This window comes from Trichoderma gamsii, assembly GCF_001481775.2.
Source record: "Trichoderma gamsii strain T6085 chromosome Unknown Scaffold_26.2, whole genome shotgun sequence".
NCBI lineage: Eukaryota > Fungi > Ascomycota > Sordariomycetes > Hypocreales > Hypocreaceae > Trichoderma > Trichoderma gamsii.
In genome coordinates this window covers 254,875-267,761 of record NW_020171363.1, presented here as the reverse complement: position 1 = coordinate 267,761, position 12,887 = coordinate 254,875, and the positions used below count along the sequence as shown (strand labels likewise).

At 51.0% G+C, this 12,887-nt stretch overlaps 5 protein-coding genes across 5 annotated transcripts; 3 read left to right on the top strand and 2 right to left on the bottom strand.

Moving 5' to 3' along the window:
- Positions 1-389: 389 nt before the first annotated feature.
- Positions 390-843, top strand: TGAM01_v207227 (NADH dehydrogenase; the record flags this gene model as incomplete). Its single annotated transcript, XM_018803705.1, has 2 exons — positions 390-615; positions 689-843. The coding sequence occupies 2 exons, from the start codon at positions 390-392 to the stop codon at positions 841-843; spliced, it is 381 nt and encodes a 126-aa protein (XP_018663078.1).
- Positions 844-1,282: 439 nt separating this feature from the next.
- TGAM01_v207226 (hypothetical protein) lies at positions 1,283-1,952 on the top strand (the record flags this gene model as incomplete). The annotated part of the gene is made up of 2 exons (XM_018803706.1): positions 1,283-1,613; positions 1,696-1,952. The coding sequence occupies 2 exons, from the start codon at positions 1,283-1,285 to the stop codon at positions 1,950-1,952; spliced, it is 588 nt and encodes a 195-aa protein (XP_018663079.1).
- Positions 1,953-2,340: 388 nt separating this feature from the next.
- Positions 2,341-3,720, bottom strand: TGAM01_v207225 (hypothetical protein; the record flags this gene model as incomplete). The annotated part of the gene is made up of 2 exons (XM_018803707.1): positions 2,341-3,528; positions 3,589-3,720. 2 exons carry the CDS (start codon positions 3,718-3,720, stop codon positions 2,341-2,343), a joined length of 1,320 nt encoding a protein of 439 aa, XP_018663080.1.
- An 826-nt stretch (positions 3,721-4,546) lies between these two features.
- On the top strand, positions 4,547-5,797 carry TGAM01_v207224 (hypothetical protein; the record flags this gene model as incomplete). The annotated part of the gene is made up of 1 exon (XM_018803708.1): positions 4,547-5,797. One exon carries the CDS (start codon positions 4,547-4,549, stop codon positions 5,795-5,797), a length of 1,251 nt encoding a protein of 416 aa, XP_018663081.1.
- A 2,826-nt stretch (positions 5,798-8,623) lies between these two features.
- Positions 8,624-10,032, bottom strand: TGAM01_v207223 (integral membrane protein; the record flags this gene model as incomplete). The annotated part of the gene is made up of 5 exons (XM_024550037.1): positions 8,624-9,036; positions 9,090-9,157; positions 9,228-9,601; positions 9,676-9,780; positions 9,859-10,032. 5 exons carry the CDS (start codon positions 10,030-10,032, stop codon positions 8,624-8,626), a joined length of 1,134 nt encoding a protein of 377 aa, XP_024405203.1.
- Positions 10,033-12,887: the final 2,855 nt, after the last annotated feature.

Genomic DNA, 12,887 nt, shown 5'->3' with positions numbered 1-12,887 from the left:
CAGCCTCGCAGTTTTTAAAGCCTGGGTGGTTGGGGACTTTCCGCCTACTGCACAACTTTTTCTGATTTTTTTTTCTTCTGTCCGGCAGAATAGTGGAATAGTGGGGTGGTCCAAGGCGGTGGGAGAGTTCGGCGTAGCTCGCCATCACTTCTCCACATACCGTATGCAAGCTGTGTGGCTCGAATCTTGCTGCCTGAGGCTGCAGCAGCGAAAGACTGGAAAGGCAGGCTAGTCGACCATCCATAGTGGACTGCCCTGGTAGGTCGGCATTCGAAGGCGCTCAAAAGCATCAGGAGATATTCGAGCTTCCGCTGCCTCATCCCTCGACCACTTAGCTTCAGTCGACCCCCTACCTTTTCAGCCCGTCGAATCCCAGCCAGCTCCCCATCATGCCGACGCCCGAGTCCGAGCTCTTCAAGAGCCAGAAGCCCACGGTTCCCCCCACATTCAACGGCGTGGACTTTGACGACACCAAGGCGTTCAAGGCGGCCGAGGATGCCATAATCCGGGAACAATGGGTTGGCGCCATGATGACACGTCTCGTCCAAGAGGAATTGGGCAAGTGCTACGTCCGTGAGGGCGTCAACCACCTGGAGAAGTGCGGCCACTTGAGAGGTAAGCCGAGGAAGCTCCCATATGCATTGCATTGGAGACTATGGACGACCAAAGACTCATAACTGTTGATTAGAAAAATACTTGCAACTGCTGGCCACGAACAAGGTCAAGGGAACCAAGTTTATTCAGCAAAACTATATCGAGAAGAAGGACCAGGAAATTGATTTGGAGCGCAAGGTGCACACGAGCGACAAGGTTGCCAAGCTGTACCAGGGACGATTCTCATGAATCTAAACAAAGCTATCGCTTAAAAACATAATTCATTCACACACAGTTCTTTGTTTGGGCTATCGAATGGCCGAATTAACCGGCTGAGGCCTTGGCTAGGATGGAGCAGAGGCTATGGATGGTTTAGAGGACTAGAGCCATGCGTGGTATTGAGCGCAGCGGATGGAACGCTCTGCCAGTGTACATATCAGGAAGCAACGGAATCACGTTAAAATGTAAAAGAAATTAAAGAAAAACTTCCAGTAGCTCTTGAAAACATGTAAAAGTGCTATTCAGGTGCAGTCAGAGTTATGACGAGGCTGAGAGCGAGCAGACGCTCTAATTGATCCCCATTGGTCACCCCACTACGGCATAACCAAAAATTCTCCAACCACCAATAGCAGAGCCTCGCCATCTCACCCAGAGCGAACAACCTACACCAACACATATAAAAACCACCATGTTCTGCACCCGGTGCCTGCGCGCAACGGTCGCGCGCCGCCCCTTCTCCTTTTCACGGCAATTCTCATCATCCCTGCGATTCTACTCGGCCGAACCTCAGCTCTCAACCCCCACCACCGACGCCGGCGAGGCTGCAAAACCGGCTGCTGCTGCTGGCACGGCGCGATCCAGCTGCCCGGAGGGAACCGTGCTCAATGGCTTAAACTACATCAAGGGCGGGCAGGACCCGGTCGCCAAGAAGGATGAAGACTACCCGGAGTGGCTGTGGTCCTGCCTGGACGTTATGAAGAAGGCCGATGAGGCGGATGACAACCTGGGTGACGAATTCTGTACGTTATCTTTTCTCTTTTACTTTTCTTCAATTTCCAGTTGTTAAAGACCAACGCTGACTTGTCTCACTCAACCCTCTAGCAAAATCCAAGAAGCAACGAAAACTCGCAGCCAAGCGCCAAAAGGCCCTCGAGGCCAAGCTCCTCGCCGAAGGCAACCTCGAGGCCCTAGCGCCAAAGGTCCCGCTGCAGCAGCAGTCCGTCAACCTGCCCGGCGAGCAAAACGGCTCCGTGCTGGACAATCTCGCCGCGGCGGAGAAGCGAGAGGAGCTAAGGAAGGCGATGCGCAAGGAGAGAAGGGCCAAGATTAAGGAATCCAACTACCTAAAGTCAATGTAAAACAGTTATCATGTGTGGAAGAGGAAGAGAGAGAGAAAAGCGAGTGTTGGTTATAGACAACATATCTGTACAATATATAACGAAGTATTTTCAAGACAAAAAGGATCTCCTGCCCATAATGTGATGTATATTATTTTTAATAGGACAATCGTATGTTGATAGTCTAGTTGTTGCATTACAAGTGTAACGTTCGCTATTTTATATCCGCATGCTCAAGCATAACCGTAGTATAGGCAAATGGAGTAAGGGTCTTTTATGGCACCCAGATAGAGGCTCTCTTGTCCTTCCAGTATTAGTCACATACCATACGTCGTCAATTTTTCTTTTTTATCACAGGGTGTACCGTCGTCCCGGGGAAATGGATTTAAGAAAGATATCATCTATTGGCCTAGTTCAACACGCTCAAGTCCAGCGGAACACTGCTCCCTCTACCTGCTCTATATCTCCTTACGCCCCCAACAAAATCCCTAGGCTTCGGCAATACGCTCTCGTCCTTGAAGTGCCACCTCTTATCGTCAATAAAGATTCGTCCACCGCCCTGACTCATCGTTCGTGAGTGGTTAGTGGTTTTGGGCGAAAGGGCTGGCGTGCTGCCTCCATTCGCAGTTAGGGTAAAGGAGCTCGGGTCGAGCATCGTATGGCGGAGAGAAGATCCTCTAGGCCGTGTTGCGGGAGGAGGAGGCCCATTGGAAGCCGGTGGAGCTGAAATCGGGGGTGCTGGCGGTGCTGGGGGAAGAGAAGGTGCTGCTCCGGGAGGGGCTGGAGGCGGTGGCGGCGGTTGAGCTCGCGGAGCTGACGATGGCGAGGGTAACGGAGGCGCTACTGAAGGTGGAGGAGGTGGTGGTGCTCCAGGCAGTACCGGAGCGGATGTTGCTGGAGGCGGCGGCGGTGGAGGAGGTGCCGCAAAGGGAGCCGGTGCTGAGAATGCTGGTGGTGGCGGAGGAGCTGAAGGAGCTGAAGGAGCTGGAGCAGTGAAAGCTGGAGCTGGCGGAGGAGGAACGGGAGACGGCGTGGCTCGGGAGGGCTTTCGCGAAGTTGGTAGCGGCGGCGGCTTTTTGCCAATCGGAGGCGGCGGTCCCTTTGTCTTCTTCAGGCCTGCTGCTGCGCCTGGGGGAGGGATTGGAGGTCCTCGCCCTGGAATAATGGGAATAGCTGGTGCAGATGGTGCAGCATCAGCCGGCGGTTTCGGCGCAGCAAACGTCGGCACAAGGGGAGCAGAATGAGATGGCGCTTTCTCTGAGTCAGAAGAGTAGGAGGGCGCTGAGCCGGCTCCCGTATCGATGTTTCCTCCTCGTTTCTTTAGCTTCGGCATGCCGCCGACAAACAGGCCTCCCAGCTGTGGTGCTGAGTCGACTGGGCGTACATCTTGGTGCGCCGCGTTGTGATCACTGTTGCTTCGGGCTCGGTTTGCTGAGGGAACGGGCGGCGCAAGCGCAAGGGCGGGAACCGGAGGAGCGCCGCCTATGGCAGGGCCTCCTGATGACCCTGATGCCTTGCTAACAACTGGAGCGGAACGATCGTTGGTGACGGCCTTTTTTAGGGCTTTGCCCTTGTTGATATCGGCAAGAAGAGCATTCTAAGAGCAAGGTCAGTCAGATAGTTTCTCCCAGAAGTCTTGGTTGGCAAGAGCACGCACTCGACCTCCTGAACTTGGCGGTGGACCTCTGGGCAAACCACCGGGAGCTCCTCCTGGAGGCGGAGGGGGAGGAGGAGGAGGGCCTCCAGCACCGGGCAATGGAGGCGGCGGCGGAGGCGGAGGAGGTGGCATGGCAGGATATGGGCGAGAGTCGCACGAGGTGGTTGAAGTCTCGGGGTCTTCGCAGCGCTGAGCTGGGGCGTGGGTGGAGGTGCAGATGGGCGGTTTGTGCTAGTGCAGTGCAGGCTGCGCGGGTTGCCGACGGTGCTGCGGCGGCGTTAAATACCGGTGTCTGAAGAGCGTCGCGAGCGAATTGCAGCGTCTGGGCGATGGCGAGGATGGCGAGGATGTCGACGCGGGCATGGCAGAGGCAAAAGCTCGTCGCCGGCGTTTCGTCATCAAGGCTTACGAGCCCGGCGCAGTCGAGGAGAGGCCAGGCCAGCCAAGGGCCCCACTCTTTTGACAAGGCCCTCAAAGCTGGAGCCTGTTCTATGTATAGACGGATAATAGAAGTATTTGTAAAAAGGAGAGGTTTGTGTGATCAAAGAGATGTTACAGAGCAATATCAAATGTCCTTTGTTTGTTATAAAACTTGCTTGAACATATGATTGCAGTCGCACAAGGCGTTGTTGGATACATGTACCGCAGCGATCAGCACTTTGGCACTCGCTCGCAGGTACCTGAATATGTCACTTTTCCCAGGTGTGGAGCCAATCACAGCCTTGCAGCAATGATTTTATGCCAAACTCCAAGCTCGCAACTTTTCCGCCTCGCTACCTTGGCCTTGCTTTTCCGCGCAGCATCTTGGGCCTAGTCAAGTTGCGAAGCTGAGTTTGCGGCACGGCAATTCGATACGAACTTTGCGCCGTTCTGCAATTGCCAGTGGCTACGCTTCAGCCCGGCTCCATCCCATCTCCTCGAGGCTTTTTGCCGGTCATATCGCATTCTGTCTCGCACCATGCGGCGAGCGAATCCCCGGCAGGTTGGCTTTATATGCCAGTCCTGTGCTTCATTACCGGCACAGGTGTCAAGGCAACCTTTCCCTAGCCGCATTCTATTCTCGATCCCCCGCCAGGTTGTTCAAAGCTCCGTATGGAGATCAACGCCTGCAAGATGGACCGCTTCAGTGTCCGCCTCAAAAGCAGCTGCAGACGCCGGATCAGACGCAGACGGGAATGCAGTGCCGGCAACACCGCGGCCGGTGACCGATGCTTCGCAATTGGCAAATATGGCCGAGGATAGTGTCAACAAGTTCCTCTCGGTCGACGGCATCCCAGCAAAGCAGCTTACTACTGCTGCCCTGCAGTCGTGTCTGCGAGCAGCCGCTGCGCTTCACCCCCAATTGAAGCGGGCAGAGGCGCAATACAGGGCTTCGGCCTCAAAACTGGTCTCTTTGGGAGCCGAACGGACGGGCGCCAGGATACCCGTCGACGCCAAGCTGACGGAGGCGACTCTCCGAATCTCTCACGCGGCATATGCCATTGTTGCGAACCCGAATGTGGAGATGACGCCGGAGTTCCTGGAGTTTTATGTCGCCATTCAAGCGCAGCTTGGCCAGCCAGAGTCACTGCCTGCTGTTTTTGAAATGTTTGCAAACAAGCCAAAGCCCGTCGTCAAAGATGGCCAGATTGCGTACGTGAAGCAGAATCCCAATGCGGCTGCTCGAGCCATAGAGCCCGCCATCGCAGACATGGCTCTGCAGACGGCGATTGATGCCAAGAGCCTGGACTCTGCTCTTGGCATTATCGAGTCTTCATACTCCCTTCCTGCGTTTAAGCGCCAGAAGCTGATCAAGCACGGTACGGCGCCCGCTCTTGGCCTTGCCACCCTGCCGTTTGGCATCTTTGGCCTATCAACAGGCTATGCCGCCTACTGGCAAAACACCATGGATATCAGCACTGCTACGGGAATTGGTGTTGCCGGCATCTCGGGCTACTTCCTTGTGGTTGGATCCCTCGGCATGATTGCCAAGCTGAGTAACAAGGACCAGATGAAGCGAGTGACTTGGACGCCAGGAACGCCGCTGCGATATCGATGGCTAAGAGAGGAAGAGAGAGCTGCTTTAGACAAGGTGGCGTGTGCATGGGGCTTCAAGGAGCCTTGGAGACACGGTGAGGAGATGGGCCCGGAGTGGGAGGGCCTCAAGGAGTACATGGGATACAGACAGATGCTGCTTGACAGAGTTGAGTTCATGGAGGGCATGAGCTGATGGCTTCATGGGCCACCCTGTATATGAATTTGTAAAATAATATCTACTTGGAAATACAAATGATTGACGTCTTAGCTCCAGCATCTGATATGAGGGCGGCTTTCGAAAGACTTCTTTTTGCGCAATCACGATCTCCACACCCATGATGGTTTGCTTTCTCAGCAGGCGATAGAGCTTTATTCGTCAAAATTCATCGAGCCTCGTACTTTTATCAGATGCCTCAGTTCCTAACACCTAGACCTCCCGAGATGCGAAATCTCGCTCTGAACCAGCTACGTACATGTATCTAAAGAGTAGTCCGAAATGTCAGCAGAACGAGGCCTTGGTCAAGCCCGTCATTTACTGGTGCATGAGGCACGCCCCGTGTTGTTTACATGTCGGTATTTCCGGTGTTTACTCAAGATTGCCCTAATAATGATGACCACGACGATACTACCGCTCATCCCAATAAGGCTTGCGCTCTAGGCACTTTTCAAGGCAACAGTACAAACGGCACAAAGCATAAACGCCCAAGAGAAAGAAAGACGAAAAAGTGTCGCATGACAAACGCCGGTCATTTTGCCCCATCTTTCTCTTTTCTTTTTGTAGCATCTAAATCAGCCCTCCAGGTACATATACATCGACCCCTGCAGATAAAGTTGCTCCGGCTTACAATTCTCGGCAAACTCACTTTTGAGGTCTCTTCACAGCATTTTTAACTCTCCCCAGGCCTTGATAGATTTAACCAAAATTTGTCGTTATCTTGTTATCGGAAGGCAGTTTAGTGTACTTCACAGCATTTTTTTCTCTCCCCAGCCCTTGGCTATTAATCTATAAACGCCCTGCTTTGGGGTTATCGAGATCATCTTAATCATTTCACAGCATTTTTAACCCTCCCCAGGCCTTGGCTATGGATCTATAAACGCCCTGCTTGGGTTATCGAGATCATTTGTTTCACAGTATTTTTACCCCTCCCCAGGCCTCGATATCTAGCCACTTAAATTGTAACCTCGTCGTCGGAGTGGACTTTGCTTCACAGCATCTTACAAGTCGTAAACGCTCTCCAAAGCCATCTTCATACAGGCCTGGGAATCAGATCCACTTGATGCTCCCATAAATTAGTAGCCATGCACGCACCCCTTGGAGGCTGTTTTCGTAGTGATGGATGCATGCTGGCTATTTGGGCGCGGTCCAAGATCCGGCATCTTGGTCGCAATACGGGGGTGATTGGGGTAAATGCTACGCTGAATCTACTTGTTGGTTGAGGGTGCTTACACCAGACATCACGGGGCATTACCACAGCCTATCTGCTTATTTTTCATCCTACGCCTTCTTCCCTTTTTCTTTAGCCGGATAACCTTTACTCTCTCCTTTTATGACTCCATCTCCTCTTTTCTTTTTGCACACCAAAGGATGCAGGGGCTTAACCTCTAGTCTTATTTAACCTGGGTATGTGCAAATTCAACCAGCAACTTGATCCGATAAGCACCCATCTATTTGTGGCCCTTCCTAACAGTACTCTATTGCAGTTATAGCAATGTGTCCCATCAACTTCCATCTATTCGTACATTAACAAATTATTCAAGTAAACGGCGCCTTTTCGCTTAATAGTACTTTGTAAGCGACGCCTTCTCAACTCCCCGCCAGGAACCCTTACCCAGGGTAACCAAAAAGGGGTACAGCAAAAACGGCCTTTCCCGATCCTCTTCTGCACCCCATTCCATCGTTCTACTTTGGTAAAACTCGCCATCAACGGGACCAGTTACACCGAAGAGAAAAAAGAGAACAACCCCTGGTCAAACTCGTGGGAAACACAAAAAGAAATATTACAGGTAATAAAAAAGGGGTGGAGGGAACCACGAGACGAGCATGGGTCGGCCCATGCCGGATCAGCAATTTTTTTTTCTCGTGTCCCCTCATTGTCTGTCTTTTCTTTTCGTTTCCCATTGAACCCTTTCTTGGCTAGAGTGGAGAGGTGAAGGAGGATGTGCGGCGAAGCGAGAGGGCGGGACTTTGTGGTGCCATTTAGTAGCTGTCGCGGATACATTTCCGTCTAGGTTAATGGAGGTATGGCCATTCAGTTTCTATGTGAGCCAGCTTTAGACTGTCTACAGAGGAAAGACTAGAAGCAGAAATGTCATGGCGAGGAAGAAAAGGAAATATTACGACTACTATTGATACTGGTAGGATGCGCTTGTGAATGGCCCCAGTTCGAGAGCGCATCATCAATGCTGTTTGCTTTCTTTTTGCTGTCCTTCATCCTCTTCTACAAGGATCCGTAAATACCAGTGCAGAGTCCGCATTGGCCGAGAACAACGAACCCCTGGCACCAAGGCGCAATGTCTGCATAACGCTAGATCTGGGCATGGAGAAGGGGACTGTTCTGGACTGCCAAGGGCTCTCTCTCCACATTAGCATTCAACATGTCTAGGATTGCCAGGGGTTAGTGATGCAGTACCGGTACTGTAAAAAGCAAATAAATGGATAAATGGCAAACGGTTGAATCATGTTCTGATTGGTATCTCTCATACACAAAGGAAAAGAAACACAAAGAAAAAGCGTAAGTGTATGTACAGTAAAGGCCTTGTCCCCATATCGTCATAAATGATATCTAAATCTCCAAGACGGAAGGATTGGTACTAATGTAATATATACAAAAGAAACAGAATTAGAAAGTGGATGAAAGAAGAAAAGAAAAGTCTTAGAGAGCCGGTCCCTACATAATAATCATGAGAAAAGCTTCCCTAAAATAGCCACATATAACATGAGAAAACTGGCATCTTTTCCTCTGCTCTTGTCAAGCACTCCATTATCGCAAAAAAAAAAAAAAAACATCATAACAGCCTTTTAATTTTTGTATGGTCCGGTCTCGTACGAGACTTCGTACTTTGTAGTCTTGCGGATTGCTCCATCCTGGTCGTCTGACGAGCCGTGTCTCTGCACTGATGTGAGGATAAACTCCTCGCTCGTATCGTCGCTCTGGTGGGCGGCCACGCTGCGGGTGACAGTATCTCCACCTGGTCCAGAGTAGGGTTTCCAGCTTTGGCGGCGTGAGGGCGAAGTGGAGCGTTCATATCCGAATTTGTTGCGACTCCCTGATCCCAGAGCGCCAGATGCTCCCGTAGAGCCCTTGGAAGCAATATTGCTGCCGAAAGTCTGGGGGAAGAGAAAGGCCAGGACGATACGGCACATGGGCAAACAAGCGCAGATAATGGCCACATTTTCTTCGATAATGGTCCACAGAGTCGAAGCAATGTCAACTGAAACCCATTAGAAAACATGAATTCTCAAAAAAAGGGGGAAAGTATCTCACAGGTCGTATCAGGGCTAGTTGTCGAGAAGTTGAGAGTCGTGGCACGCATGATAGATGTCACAGTAACACTACAATTGGTTAGTTACATATATCCTGGAAGCAAATTAAGTCACTTCTCTCAACAAAGGCATAACTCACAAACTACCAAGAGCAAAGACAAGCATCAAGGCTCTCTTTTGGCTAAGGGGCAGTTTGCTTGCCCAAATGGGCTGCATCGGCAGCAGCAAGATCAAAACATCGGTGGCAATCGAGTAACCAGCGTTGGCGTACCAGTTTTGCGTCAGACTGACACATGTAGGTTTGGACGACTTGTCCCAGGCTCCGCTAATTGGGCTGCATTGGAAGATGGACACGAGTGTGCTGGCAATGGCATATGCCGTGACGATGCCTAACATGATGTAGCAGCAGATGCGAAACCACCTCTGGACAAAGATTCGCAGATACAAGAGAACAATGGACGTTTTGGTGAGGCCGATGGTGAGCTTGTAAAAGATTTGCGCAACGTAAAACCACTATTTCAGCAAGAGTTTATGTGAGTTGTTTTCCACCGAAAACTAAAGCCGCCAAAGTGAACTCTGAATCATACCTTGAGAGCAGCCAGCCTGTCTGGGACCGATAATGTCCCAATGTGTTTGCCGAATCCATAGTTGACTGATATCATCATGAAAATTTGCACCAGCAGGGTACAAAACTAGTAGTCTAGATGTTAGTTCTTCAACCCAATCACAAGCATCCTACCAAGGAACAGAGGAATGACAGATATTCATACAAATGACACCAAAACTGTGTAATCGTCCCATCCCAGCCCTGTTCTCCTATAGATACGATTCCAGAATCTGATGGCGACAAAGATTGGCGTCACGGCGAAGAAGACGATACTCGGGATCCGAACGAGGTCGGCATGGCTGGCAGCCGCTTCATCTGGAGTCAAAAGACCAGGCATCTCTCGGGTCTGTTGGTCGTGTACGATCGAAGTGTCCCCCGGCAGTTGGCAGAATAAGAACGGCGCAAAAGCCGGAAGGATGAAAGGAAGTAGATTATCGGAGGGGAGGGTGTGAACATGGGGACAGCCTTCCCTAAATAACCTCTTTCCCCGGAGGGTTGACTGGGCTCACGATTTACTAAATAGGCAGAGACGGGAGGCAAAAGATGGAGAGAAGGCGAGCGAGGTAGAAACGTAGCACCATTCTGTGCATATGATTCATCAAGAAAAGCCAGCTAACGGAAACGACCGAGGGCATTACGGTACGGACCAGGACACACACACACAAGTTTTTAGCCTCGCAGAGGAACTACGGCTAGCAGAGTTTGGCTCTCGCGTCTAACAGAAGCTGCATGGCCGAAATGAAGTGCAGCTTGGGATGTCAAGCCAGCTAGGCGGTTTCATCAGCAGCGCCGAGGAAAAGAGTGGGCTTCAATGACACCAACAAGGACCCTGTCAAAGGGCCGCGATATTGGCCCTGCCACTCCTCTCTGGTGCATGGCTCCAGGCAAATAGAGAGAGAAGGGAGCTGAGTTGAGTGTCTTTTCCACGGACTGCAAGGGCAATGCGTGAGTGGACATGGGTCTCGACGTTGGCCTGGACGAAAGTGGAATGAGAACGAGGACCCCAAGGAAGAGAATATTGGCAATATACAGCACTGCACTGTACTGTACTTGCATGTACCTACTACTGTAGCAATCGTCTCCGCATGCACATGTCACTCACGAGTTTGCACGGCTTGTCTCGTGCTTGGCGCTGATTCTACCCTGGCCGTGGACTTTGGCCGTGGACTTTAGCCTGTTGCCATAAATCTGTTCTATATCGGCTGCCGACCCTTGAAAGAGGAGGCTAGGTATTCACATGTACAACTAGTTGTGCTTCATACCTGCTCCAGCCAAGGAAGCAAATCCTTCGCAAAAAGAAGAAAAGCAAAGCCAAAAGACTAAAATACGAGAGGCCTTTTCTCGCAGTTGAGACTACTGTAGGACCCAGCACGGAAAGCCAGCGCTTCTCCCCGGCGGCATCGTGGTTTGTTTTGCAGCTAATCATCTTAGCTGCCAAAGCCATGTCCGCTTGGTGGATACGACACAAGAGTCTTGTACAAGACACGCCACCACCCGAGAGGGCCGAGAAAGGGCATGGACAAAGCTAAACTGAAAGCAGATTAGCCCAGCGTTGCCGACGGAACGGGATGGAGAGAATCAGGAAAGCACTTCCAGTGGCTTTGGTGGGGACTTGCTGTGGAAAAGGAAGAAAGAAAAAGGTACCTTGTCGTTTACTTCGTTCCGCGCATACTTGAGACGGGCTAGTACATCACTTTTTCTTTTCTTTTTGCAGCCTGCGTTACATGACATGACGCTACGAAAAGTCTCTTTAGATTGTTTGCAAGAATAGTGGATAGGAAGGATTCAGAAAGGATTTCAGCTGAGGACGCTATTTCGTGTGTCCTTTTTTCCGAGAGCCGTCTATCCTTTGCTCACAAAGGTACAGTAATAAATCCCGAAGATGGACTTGTAAAATAACTGGTACTGTTTCCGTTTGTGTCTAGGTTATGGTATTGCATGGGCAATCGAATATTAATTTGGCAAAAGAGTAAATAGCCGGAACCCGGAGCGGAATATCCAATACGAAGCAGGCTGTAAGTAGACACATGGCATGGTATGGGGGAGGCTGTGCATGCTGATTATCCTGCCGAAAAGACGGGAACCGATATCTGCGATCGTCCTGAGTTGGATGCTTACCTACTGCAATGCTACTATGATTCGAACAATAGTACCTATCCGGATTCTTTGAGGTATAAGTAGAAGCGCGAATCGTCGAGTTGGGCCCCCCTTGCTCTTAGGACGTTTTCGCATGCACATCTGCTCGTTTTAGCCCTCTCCATCTACGATATGTCACGCAGTGGATGTTTGAAACCTACTTCGCTGGCTTACTGTATTAGACATCAACGAGGCAGCGCTCTTATTCCATACATTTACAATTATTTGCAGCTGCGCCTGTCAAGGTCTATGCCCATACCAATCGGTCCCTGACATGCGCCGATCTATCGTCGGAAACAGGCAAGATCTGCGCGATAGACACGCTGAGCATCCACCATTTGTCCAAAGGACCGAAAAAGAAAAGTCGAAGAATGAGAACGAGATAGAATAGCTGCAACACGACTTGTAATGCTTTTGCAAGTCAAGGCTCTGGCAGGTTTCGTCGCTTTTCGAGTTATCGATTCTTATTGTTTTTGGCTCCAGGCTAACGGCCTCTTGGTCCACAAGCCGGTGGCTTCAGTTGAAAGGCGGCGGGAGAGCCGTCAGCGATCTCCCGTGGATCACCCAGATCTCACTTGAGTCAGTTTAAACTTTTGTGACGACGCTTGGGAAAACAATTCAAAATGCAGCAGCAGAATACGGGTTGCTATAGCCCTCCAGCTGGCTTATTGCCGATAGTACTGTATGATATGCATTCCGTTGAAAAGGCTCCAGGTTGTGCTATCTCGTTCTTTTCTCACTGTACGGCAGCAGCAGCAGCAGCAGCACGCTCAAGTACGTGTATTCGTAAGCACAGGCGAACCGCGGTCGAAGCGTCCAAGCATGTACCTCAAGGTACTTTGGTAGCCAACCGGGGCCCTTAGTACCTCTCCACTATACGAAGTGCCCAAGCGGTACTAGCACGATTTTGCTCAACGCTAAAGAGGGCCGACGACATGTCGCCAATCTTAAACCCTGCTCCAACGTCGTCTCTTCGCAGGACGAGGACTCCGGTCACTGCATTGGGTAAGGCAGGCCCGTCAGCACCAGAGCGCCGAAATCGCCTCGCTGGCCAAA